This window comes from Salmo salar, chromosome ssa17, assembly GCF_905237065.1.
Source record: "Salmo salar chromosome ssa17, Ssal_v3.1, whole genome shotgun sequence".
NCBI lineage: Eukaryota > Metazoa > Chordata > Actinopteri > Salmoniformes > Salmonidae > Salmo > Salmo salar.
The window spans coordinates 20864416-20877426 of record NC_059458.1 but is presented as its reverse complement, the minus strand read 5'-3'; the positions used below and the strand labels follow the sequence as shown (position 1 = coordinate 20877426).

General features: G+C 42.4%; 1 protein-coding gene across 1 annotated transcript in view; it reads right to left on the bottom strand.

The window, feature by feature from the left end:
- Positions 1-7803, bottom strand: part of LOC106575466 (TRAF2 and NCK-interacting protein kinase) — a 40655-nt gene extending 32852 nt beyond the window's left edge. The window contains 2 exon segments of the mRNA XM_045698979.1: positions 3398-3463; positions 7400-7803. Of these exon segments, the coding sequence (XP_045554935.1) occupies positions 3398-3463; positions 7400-7456 (123 nt within the window). The 5' untranslated portion in view covers positions 7457-7803.
- Between the last annotated feature and the right edge of the window lie 5208 nt (positions 7804-13011).

Below are 13011 nucleotides of genomic sequence, written 5' to 3'. Positions count from 1 at the left end.
CTTTGAACTCGCAAAAAGTGGGAGGTGTGGTCAAGAAACACTGGCATATTTTATCATCGGACCCAGCTTGGCCGGCTGAATTTAAAAATCGACCACTTATTGTGTATAGGAGAGGTCGCACTTTACACGATAAATTGGTTCATGCCAACGGCCAGCCACAAAAGAAAATCAGCCAAGCTCTTTTACGCCCTCTACCAAATGGTAGCTATAAATGCAGAGGATGCGCACAGTGCAACAATATGATGAAGTGCGAATATTTCTGCCACCCACATACAGGAAAACGGTTCCAAATAAATGACATTATTACGTGTTCCACCACCCATTTTATTTACATTATTAAATGTCCATGTGGACTCTGCTATGTTGGTAAGACCTCCCGCTCTCTCAAACAGAGAATTAGTGAACATAAAAGCTCAATCAGGAGAAACGACAGGGATTATCCAGTCGCAGTACATTTTAATGACCTGAAGCATGACATTTCTACCTTTACATTTTATGGCATAGAGAAAGTCAAGATATCAGACAGGGGAGGTGATATTAATAATACTCTGAGTAAAAGAGAATATTTTTGGATTTTCACCCTCCAGACATTATTTCCTAAAGGACTTAATGATGAAATGCCTATGTTTGTTATGTTGTGAATTTGAACATGATTTCTGTGCCTATTGAAGATGACTCTGTTTTTTGTACGATGTACCCAAAGATTAATGAAAACTTGCTATGTCCTCATTGTGGTTTTACAGACGTGTTTAATACGTCTTATTTATCCACTTCTGTAATATTTATAAAATTAATATTGTTATATTTGGTAGCACTTATTTGTTTTTCCTTTGCCTCCAACCCCTTTCAATGCGTGGAACGGATGTGGGTGGGGCTAGGTCTACATAAGGGTGCTAATTGAAAAAAAAGGCCGTGAGGCCGATACGTAAGCTTATTAAATATCAGTGATACTATCAAGAGCAGTGTGCGGTTTCCTTTTTCTTTCATCTTGTTCAACTGTTACCATGCACCTACAAAAAGATTGCTCAGATGTGCGAGTGCCTTTTGATGTAACCATACCAAACATATCATACTAATTTCAGTAGTCCAGATTTACATTTAATATGCTATGTTTAGTCTATGAGACCAGACTGCAATTTCACATGTTAAGGCAGAAACACAAAGGAACTAAACAAACCAGCACTTTGTTTTTGGTTCAAACCAGTAAAGAACTTTATTGGTGGTTCTCTTGGGACTAAGCATGTCAGTTGTAATCCCTGGTTAGTACAGTAGCTACAGTATATTGCAGTATATAGTGAGCCTATATGGCGATAGTGTATTACAGTAAACAAGGTCAGTATATCAAATCTAATGTTGTTGTTTATGTACACATATTTCCTGGTGTTATCACAGGTGCAGCAAAATGCTGGTGTTTCTGGCTCCAACAGTGCAATGTAATATATAGCAATGAAGGAAAACAAAATGCAGAAATATCAGAACGAGCAATGTCAGAGACCAGAAATATATATATATATATATATATATATATATATATATATATAAAAAATAGTGTGTATAGACAGTATATCAATAGAAAAGGTGTGTACAGCAGTAGTTATATTGGATGAGTCTTGACTAGAATACAGTATATACATATGAAGTGGGTAAAACAGTAGGTAAACATCATTAAAGTGACTAGTGTTCCATGTCTATGTACATTGGGCAACAGCCTATAAGGTGCAGGGTAAAGTACCGGGTGGTAGCTGGCTAGAGACAGTGACTAAGTTCAGGGCAGGGTACTGGGCGGAGGCCGGCTAGTGGTGACTGTTTAACAGTCTCATGGCCTGGAGATAGAAGCCGTTTCTCAGTCTCTCTGTCCCAGCTTTGATGCACCTGTACTGTCTCTGCCTTCTAGATGGTAGCGGGGTGAACAGGCCGTGACTCAGGTGGTTGAGGTCTTTGATGATCTTCTAGGCCTTCCTGTGACACCCGGTACTGTAGATGTCCTGGAGGGCAGGAAATGTACCTTTGAATGTTCAAAGGACATTTAAAGTTCCTTGATAGAAGAAACTCTCCTCCGTAGGTATAATTCTCTGGGCCTAATCCAGTATACTGCAGTAGACAGGGTTAGTATATACTACAGTATATTGCAGTAGAGCAGTGGGCCTATATGGCTATAGTGTATTACAGTAGACAGGGTTAGTATATACTACAGTATACTGCAGTAGAGCAGTGGGCCTATATGGCTATAGTGTATTACAGTAGACAGGGTTAGTATATACTACAGTATACTGCAGTAAAGCAGTGGGCCTATATGACTATAGTGTATTACAGCAGACAGGCTGAATGTCATCCAGCAAATGAGGCGTGACTTTCAGTCAGAGAGCATCGTTAGCAATAACTGAACTCACATAACTCTCACACACCCCACACACACGCACAAGATGCAACAGTCTCACAGAAACACCTCTCTTGCGCATTTTCTCTCACAAATGCACAGAAACACACACGGAAGAGGCTGTCAAACGTTATCTGTGGCTAACAGTGTTGACCTCTAGCTGACCTCTTTTGTTTATCCAATCAGAGCACACTCTACTCCCCATTCCAACATGACCTTCACACACACACACACACACACTAGTCCATTATACACAAACATGAACACTAGTGACGGGGGAAGAATATCGATACAGTTACATAATCAGGATATTATTTTTGATCGTAACGTTTGGACAATATCGCAACATTATTTTTGTGCTAGTTGGCTGTACCTGCACCAAAAATCCAGGATATTACCTTCATAGCTTGTTCTCCATCTTATATTTACATTGGGAGCCAATTTATTTCCATGACTTTTATTTGGTTTTCTCATGGCTCTCTCTCCCTTGTCTCCCTGTAGCAGACATATGGTGAGCAATATGTCCGGAACATCGAATCGCAATAAAATCACAGTATCGAATCACAATACATATAGAATCGTAATACATATCGTATCGGCACCTAAGTATGGTGATAATATCATATCGTCAGGTCCCTGGCAATTCCCACCCCTAATGAACACGGTTGAAACAACATATTCAAATGTGCAACTATAAAGGAATGAATTCACGGGAGAGGAGAGGAAAGCTAAAGAAAGGAGAGGAAACGAAAGGAAAGGAAAGGAGGTTTGGACACAGACAGTGACACTTGGGCACACACTGGAGCAACTGAGACCCCAAGCCACCATTACGCCAATCAAACATAAACCACTGGCAGAGACGAGAAATCGCTCAGTCATATCCTGTGTCCTGAAATATACATCCCTCTGCATCTTGTCAGATACAAATGACTGTTTCCTACTGATAGAGATAGGGGGAGAGAGGGAGACCAGGGGGGAGAGAGGGAGACCAGGAGAGAGAGAAAGAAGTGTGCGTCTTACCTTGTACACCTGTCCGTAGGTTCCATTGCCCACCAACTCCACCAGCTCAAAGATGCCTGCTGGGTCCTAAAGAGAGACAGATTCGGAGTCACAGAGTGTACAGACATTTAGCTTGAAGCTGGCAGTTATAGAGGTGACCGTTAGCTTGATGCTAGTCCCCACCCCAGACATATAGACTGTTAACTTGATGCTAGCACAGATAGACAGTTTGATGCCAGCCCCAAAACATATAGACCGTTAGCTTGATGCTAGCCCCCAGAGATAGGCTAGAGACAGTTAGCTTGAAGCTAGCTGATGCTAATAGACTGCTACTGTCGATAGCTAGCTAAAGTGGCTGCATAATGATTAGCTTACTAGACAGTAGAGTTAGAAGAGGAAGCACTAGACCACAGCAGAGAACCCAGTGACCTTACACACACACACCTCCCTCTTTTCTGTGTTGCTAAGGCATTCCAACAATAGCTGGAATTCAACTCCCCCCTCTGTAGCCCTCACTCTTTCTTTCTTTCACTCGCTTTCTCTCACTCCAACTCTCTCTCTCTTTCTCTCTCTCCATTCATCTGCAGCCAGCCTGAGTAGACATATGTAGCTCTCACAGTTTCGTTCTCTCATTCTCTCTCATTCCAGCCCGTCTCTGAGAAATGCTATGGCATTGTCATACTCTCTTTTATTCTCTCTATCGCTCTCTCATTCCAACAGACTTGAGCTTTTGGCTGTGGTGGTTTTACTCTCTTTCCATCTGTCTCTCCCTCCAGCTCTCATTCCAGCAGTATCTAAGCACCACTGTGGCACTTCTACTCTCTTTTATGTTCTCTCTCTAGTCTTCTCCTCATCTCTTCTTCCCTTCTGTGGTACCATGAGAAACACAGAAACACTTACTCTTCTAAACAAGCCCACACAAGGGTTAGTGATCAAGTGTGTCTAAGTGTGTGTGTGTGTGTGTGTGTGTGTGTGACAGAGTCAAACAGAGTGTTTCTGCTGCTCCAGTTCATTCATATCCTCAGGCTAACTGATAGAAAAGTGTCCGTTATCATGACTATTTAATACAACAGAATGGGCTCTCAGGGGGTGTGTGTGTGAGATGATTAGATTACAGTAGGTTAGTGGATGATGGGAGTCACGTTGTAACTGGTCGTATCTAAACAACCACTGTCATGAGAGAAGGACTCTACTATACCGGATGACTCACACAAATGTTTTCTCTCTGCTGATGAATCTTATTCTCTGTTCAGCTCCTCACGACAACTTGTGTGTGTGTGTGTGTGTGTGTGTGTGTGTGTGTGTGTGTGTGTGTGTGTGTGTGTGTGTGTGTGTGTGTGTGTGTGTGTGTGTGAGGCTACGGAAAGAGTGTGTATAAGGGGGTCTTGTGGCTCAGCGGGAAATTAGGTCACCCAGACACATTCAGGGGGAGACATTTGAGTGCGACACGCCCAGATAGTTCATGAATAATATGTATGTTGGTCAGTTCTGGGGTGTAGGTGGGTTTAGGTTGAGAGTGTCGTCTATAACGGCTAGTGCTCTGGCCGAAAGTAGTGGAGGATAGGGTGTCATCTGTGACATAACTGGCACTCAATCTCTCTCTTTCTCTCGCTCTCCTTTCCTTGTTCCCTCTTTTTCTTTGTCTCTCTCATTCATCAGCTCCTCACCCAACACCTAAATGTGTGTGTGTGTGTGTGTGTGTGTGTGTGTGTGTGTGTGTGTGTGTGTGTGTGTGTGTGTGTGTGTGTGTGTGTGTGTGGTCAGTGCTGTCCTGCTGATCTGTTGATGTCATCAGCTGACTGCCTGGCTTCTGACTGTGCGTGTGTGTGTGTGCTGTATCACCAATTCTCTGACCACTCCTCAGTCAGGATTTCCCAACACACACACACACACACACTCTCGTCTGTCCAGCGGTTCCTAGCCCAGTCTAGCCAGTGACCCACTAACCAGTGGATTAATGTCTGCGACTGACTGGTGGAGAACTGTAATCCACACAGGCCACGGTACAACTCAGCTAGACTGGCTCTGCACAACTTGAACAGGCCACTGCACAGCTCAGCTCTAGACTGGCTCTGCCCAACCTGGCAACCTAATCATGCTACTGTACAGCTCAGTTCTAGACTGGCTCTGCCCAACCTGGCAACCTAATCATGCTACTGTACAGCTCAGTTCTAGACTGGCTCTGCCCAACCTGGCAACCTAATCATGCTACTGTACAGCTCAGTTCTAGACTGGCTCTGCCCAACCTGGTAACCTAATCATGCTACTGTACAGCTCAGTTCTAGACTGCCTCTGCCCAACCTGGCAACCTAATCATGCTACTGTACAGCTCAGTTCTAGACTGGCTCTCCCCAACCTGGCAACCTAATCATTCTACTATACAGCTCAGTTCTAGACTTGCTCTGTCCAACCTGGCAACCTCAACATGCTACTGTAGAGTTCAGCTATAGACTGGCTCTGCCCTCTACCAATATGTCAACCCTGGCTCTGCCCTCATCCTTACCATGACACCTACCCAATCTGCAACCCGGGAGGTCAAATGGCTCCCTATATGTACAGTACTATCGTGAGTTCTGTTACGTAATGGAAATTCTAGAATGACATAAATAAACTGTCTAACATCCTTTACACTAGTCTGTGTACCTGTCTGTGGGTCATAGCTTATACACAGTACCTGACCACACACCCACACAAACAAATGCAAACGCACACACAGCATCTTGCAGAGTAGGTGTATCCATCATGCAGTGTGTGTGTGTGTGTGCGTGTGTCTTTTCTCAGGGTTCACAAAATAACCAGAGGGTGCAGTAACAGTAGCCTACACTCTTAGAAAAACCATAAAGGGTTCTTTGGCTGTCCCCATAGGAGAACCCTCTGGAGAACCACTTTTGGTTCCAGGTACAACCCTTTTGGGTTCCATGTAGAACCCTTTCCACACATGGTTCTACATGGAAACCAACATAGTTATACCTGGAACCAAAAAGGGTTCTACCTGGAAACAAAAAGGGTTCTCCTATGGGGATAGCCGCAGAACCCATTTGGAACCATTTTTTCTAAGAGTGTACAGACAACACAGTCTACAGGTAGCCTAGCCACTAGCATTACTAGCTTAGCATAGTTTAGCATCTACACTGATGGTTATAGCAACATATAACCATATTGGCATATGCAATATATCAATGTAATGTAATATAGACAATGTATGACATATAAATAGATACATAGTGATTATTTAATAGTATCCTTTGTAGAGGAATCCCTCTACCCATGTTTAACAGTGAGTGACATTTGTTGCACACACACACACACACACACACACACACACACACACACACACACACACACACACACACACACAGCACACATGAATGCCTTAATGTATAATGTATACATACAGTAAATGCCCATGAAGGCTATCAGGCTGTTTTGGTAGACCCACATTAACATTCTGTGTGTGTGTGTGTGTGTGTGTGTGTGTGTTGTGTGTGTGTGTGTGTGTAGGCTACATTCCACAGCAGACTGGCTCAATGAAAGCGACATATTCAGACCTAAAAGCCAGACCAGCCAGAACAACCCATGACATCAGATTACATGGCTATGCTGTCATGCCATTGCATACCTAACCATTGTTTATCTTGGTCAGTCGTTAGTAAATCAGCAGAAAGAGAAACACTTTGTTGACGTTTTTCCACTGAGTATGTTCATCTGTTGTGTTACATTGTATAACCACCTGCTATTAGGCTGTGAACAGTGCTATATAGGCCTGCACAATTCGATATCTGGATATGTTTTGCTCATGCCCAAACATCGGTAGGCCAGTCTGCCATGTTGGTGGCTGTAGGGAGGGATGGGGAATTTGACCCATTTTAGAAGCGTTGTATCTCTCTCTCTCACACACACACACACACACACACACACACACACACACACACACACACACACACACAGAGAGAGAGAGAGAGAGAGTAGTAGCCATCTCTGATAATGAACCAGATACATGATGTAGACCCGGCTTTATCTTACCCGTAGAGCAGACAGATCGATCTCATCCAGACTCCGGGCAGGGGAATCAGTCGCCATGATCCAAATGAAATGTTATAAAAATCACTAGAATCAGAAACCATCCAGACAACGAGACCACGGAGTAAATGCCCTTGGCCCCCGCTACAGGCTGCCCTCTTCCGCGGGGAAACGAGCCTGCCTACCTCTTTCTCACCGATAAGCGATGGAGAGATTGCGACTGAGAACGAAAGACAGAGAATATAAAAAAGAGCAAATACAATATATCCCCGTTTGTCACTGGGCTTAGAGGTGACCGACGTTAAACAACGCTGGTAGAGCAGAACATGAACACGATCAGCAGCAGCACCGAATCCATATCTGTAGGTTCAACCGAGAGAGCGAGAACTCACGGTTTGCTGGCTGCAGATGCTCTTGAGCTATGTCAATCAAAGACACCGCGGGCGGGGCAAATCTGTAAACCACGCCCACTCCAGAGGATTGCCCAATCTGATATTTTGAATAATTTCAATCTCAGTAGAGACCAAAGGAGTTTCCAGAGTAAGCCATCTCTGACACCGGGGTGTGGTAACTGGTTTGTCTAAAGTTTAGTAATGATGTTAGGTAAAGTGGGACTTTTTGTAAAAGGGACTTGTAAATAGAAACACAGCGATGTATCAAACTACAAGAGTTCAACAAGGGCCAATCAACTTTGTTGTACATACATAACATCCATGTAGATGGCATACACTTGGTCACAAGGCTTTCATATTGAAATGTTTTAGAACTTATCATTTTTATGAATATATTATGTATGTATTATGAACATAGTGCTGTGTATAGGAACTAATCAGACGTTCAGAATAGAAAAGTTTCATTCAATGCGGCCCATTTAGTCCTTTTTTGTTTGGTTTTATTTGTCCTTTATCCCATTGAGAATAACCATGTGTTTTATAACAGAGAGCTCAAGGCAATATAATATAGATTATTCCTGAGAACAGAACAGAGTAGAGATGTTGTCATTAGAATATAACAGAATGGACATGTTTCAGTAGAATAGAATATACATTATTCCTGAGAATAGAACAGAGTAGAGTTGTTGTCATTAGAATATAACAGAATTGGCATGTTTCAATAGAACAGAATATAAATGACTCAATAGGGTAGAAATGATTAAATCGAACAGAGTAGAAATGATTCCTAAGAATATAACAAAACAAAGATGATTCATGACAATAGAACAGAGTAGAAATGTTTCCTGAGAATAGAACAGAGTAGAAATGTTTCCTGAGAATAGAACAGAGTAGAAATGTTTCCTGAGAATAGAACAGAGTAGAAATGTTTCCTGAGAATAGAACAGAGTAGAGGTGTGTTGTCGTGTCCTGTCACTATAACAGAGAAATACTCTGGAACTGTTTTGGTCGGAGATCAGGATTATAAGGATTAAGCCAAAACAACACATGCAGAGAAACTAAAGAATTGTGCTCTTTCGGTATCACTATACCAAAATAAGACATGTTAATTGAACATTAATCAAATCAAACATTTATATAAAAAAAATATATAAATTAAGTTATCACATTAAAATGATTACAGACAAATACTCTGGAACTGTCTGTTAAACTGTCATGAATCAAAGTGCCCAAAGGATTACACAGATAAGATAAACCCAGAATGGAATCCCCTGGAATTGTGGCCGGTTGGAAGATTGGCTAATCTTGAATTCATCCAGAGAAGCCTCCAGTCATCCAGGTGAGAAATCTACAGACAGGTTTATCATGTCTTCCCAATAACTTCTTAGGAACTATTAGTCATGCATACCATTTAATCAAATCAAATCAAAAACAATTGTCACATGTGCTGAATACAACAGCTGTAGACCTTACAGTGAAATGCTTACTGACAAGCCCTTAACCAACGATGCAGTTTAAGAAACTCCCTAGAAAGTAAGAGATAAGAACAACAAATAATTAAAGAGCAGCAGTAAATAACAATAGCGGGGCTATATACAGGGGGTACCGGTACAGAGTCAACGTGTCACTGTGTCAATGTGTGGGGGGCACCGGTGTCGAGGTAATCGAGGTAAATATGTACATGTAGGTAAAGTTATTAAAGTGGTATCAAAGCCAATATGTTGTACAGGCACGGCTATTATCACATCTTGCCTTCCAACAACAACAAGTTTGTGTGTGTATGTGTGTGGGTGTGGTGTTGAGATATGTCTGCAGGCATGTGTGCGTGTGTGTTTTCCTGTGATATAATTGTTGTTTTCTTCATCTAGTCTCTTCCATGGAATCACCTGAGCATGTCACGCCCTGTTTCCCCTAGAGTGCAACGACAACATACATAGAAAGAGAGAGAGAAAGTGGATGAGACAGAGACATGGGAGAGAGAGAGGGAGACTGTCATAGACTGTTCTCTCTGCTACCACACGGCAAGCGGTACCGGTGCGCTAAGTCTAGATCCAAAAGGTTCCTTAACAGCTTCTACCCCCAAGCCATAAGACTGCTGAACAATTAATCAAATATCCACCTGGACTACTTACATTGACCCCAACCTACTTGTACAATTTACCTCAACAAACCTGTACCCTCGCACATTGACTCAGTACTGGTACCCCCTGTATATAGCCTCGTTATTGTTATTTTATTGTGTTACTTTTTATTTTACATTTTACTTGAGTTTATTTCGATTTTTTTCCCTTAACTCTATTTCTTGAAATGCATTGTTGGTTAAAGGCTTGTAAGTAAGCATTTCACGGTAAGGTCTACACGAGACAGCCTACAGGGAGGAGGTGAGGGCCCTGGGAGTGTGGTGCCAGGAAAATAACCTCTCACTCAACATCAACAAAACAAAGGAGCTGATCGTGGACTTCAGGAAACCGCAGAGGGAGCACCCCCATATCCACATAGACGGGACTGCAGTGAAGAAGAAGGAAAGCTTCAAGTTCCTCGGCGTACACATCACTGATTAACTGAAATGGTCCACCCAACTGCGCCTCTTCAACCTCTTGAGGCTGAAGAAATTTGGCTTGGCACCTAAAACCCTCCCAAACTTTTACAGATGCACAATGGAGAGCATCCTGTCGGGCTGTATCACCGCTTGGTACGACAACTGCACTGCCCGCAATCGCAGGGCTCTCCAGAGGGTGGTGCGGTCTGCCCAACGCATCACCGGGGGGAAACTACCTGCCCTCCAGGACTCCTACAGCACACGATGTCACAGGAAGTCCAACAAGATAATTAAGGACGACAACCACCAGAGCCACTACCTGTTCACCCCGCTATCATCCAGAAGGCAAGGTCAGTGCAGGTGTATCAAAGCTGGGACTGAGAGACTGAAAAACAGCTTCTATCTCAAGGCCATCAGACTGTTAAACAGCCATCACTAGCACCTTAGAGGCTGCTGCCCTATATACATAGACTTGTAACCACTGGCCACTTTAATAATAGAACACTAGTCACTTTATAATGTGTACATATTTTGCATTACTGATATCTCCTGGGGCAGCAGGTAGCCTACTGGTTAGAGCATTGGACTAGTAACCGAAAGGTTGCAAGATCAAATCCCCGATATAACAACCCGAGCTGACAAAGTACAAATCTGTCGTTGTGCCCCTGAACAAGGCAGTTGACCCACTGTTCCTAGGCCCTCATTGAAAACAATATTTTTTTCTCAACTGACTTGCCTAGTTAAATAAAAGTTTAAAAAAATACTCATATGTATATACTGTATTCTGTTGTAGTCTATGCCACTCAGACATTGTGTGTATTGTTGCGAAATTGTTAGATATTACGTCTTAGATATCACTGCACTGTTGGAGCAAGAAACACAATCATTGCGCAACACCCGCAATAACATCTGCTAAACATGTGTATGTGACCAATACATTTGATTTGATTTGACCTGTTATATGTGGCACATGTGACAAATAAAATGTGATTTGAGAGGGAGAGAGAGAGACAGAGAGAGAGAGAGAGAGGGAGGGGGAGAGAGAGGGAAAGAGAGAGAAAGTATCATGACACAAGGCGAGACCCAGGAGGCAGATGGTTGGAGTCTTACAATGTTTATTAATCCAAAAGGAGTAAACAAGAGAATGGTCATGGCAAAAGGTCAAAACCAGATCAGAGTCCAGGAGGTACAGAGTGGCAGAAACGCTCGTGGTCAAGGCAGGCAGAATGGTCAGGCAGGCGGGTACAGAGTCCAGAACAGGTAAGGGTCAAAACCAGGAAGACTAGAAAAAGGAGAATAGCAATGGCAGGAGTTCGGGAAAAAACGCTGGTTGACTTTGGAACATACAAGACGAACTGGCACATAGAGACAGGAAACACAGGGATAAATACACTGGGGGAATTCAGCGACACCTGGAGGGAGTGGAGACAATCACAAGGACAGGTGAAACAGATCAGGGCGTGACAGGAAGAGTAAGAGAACACATTACTATCCCAGTTGAAATATTTAATAAGCGATTCTGGACTAAATTTCCTCTATGTGTGTACTGTAGAATATGCTACTGTACATGATATCTTCTCCAATTAATGCCTACTCTTTAATTCAAATGTGAAGATGAAAAGAAGAAGCCATAACACATCTACACACACAAATTATTATTCTGTACCTATGGGTGACATAATATTTCCCCAATATCAACCGTCATATTACCAAATCACATACTATGCCTTTAAATCAATACATTTTGAAGCCAAATGAATCTGATTTGAGAATGGGCTATGCCTTGAACCTTTCACTGGCATAGAGTTACTCAAATGAATACAGGTGATACCTCACATATACCACACCAGAGACATAAAGAGTGTACAAAATATTAAGGACGGCAGCTCTTTTCATGACATAGACTGTCCAGGTGAATCCAGGGGAAAGCTATGATCCCTTATTGATGTCACTGGTTAAATCCATTTCAATCAGTGTAGATGAAGGAGAGGAGACAGGTTTAAAGATGGATTTTTAAGCATTGAGACATGGATTGTTTATGTGTGCCATTCAGAGGGTGAATGGGCAAGACAGATTTAAGTGCCTTTGAACGGGGTATGGTAGTAGGTGCCAGGAGCACCGGTTTGTGTCAAGAACTGCAACGCTGCAGTGTTTTTCACACATCAGTTTCCTGTGTGTATCAAGAATGGCCCACTACTCAAAGGACATCCAGCCAACTTGACGCAACTGTGGCAAGCATTGTAGTCAACAAGGGCCAGCATCCTTCTGGAATGCTTTCGACAACTTGTAGTCCGTGCCCTGACTAATTGAGGCTGTTCTGAGTCCAGTCTCAACTCAATATTCGGAAGGTGTTCATAAAGCCCAATGGTTTTCTAGTCCATCACCTTAACTACTCAGCCACGCAACTACTGTGCTAATGATATGCTTGTCCTCCATCTAGACTACAGTAGTATTAACTTTTGGCTAATTCAACTATTTGAATAACTTCTCATTTAGACTATGATACATTTTTTAATTTATACTATAATAAAGTGTTTAATTCATTTAATTAACCATTTTTTAAAATGTTATTTAGGTATTTGCCATACTATCAAGTGCAATATGAAGTTCACTACATTACATTGATCGATTTAGCGAACAATTTTATCAACATGTGATGTATTACACTGTCGTGTCTTTGGCTA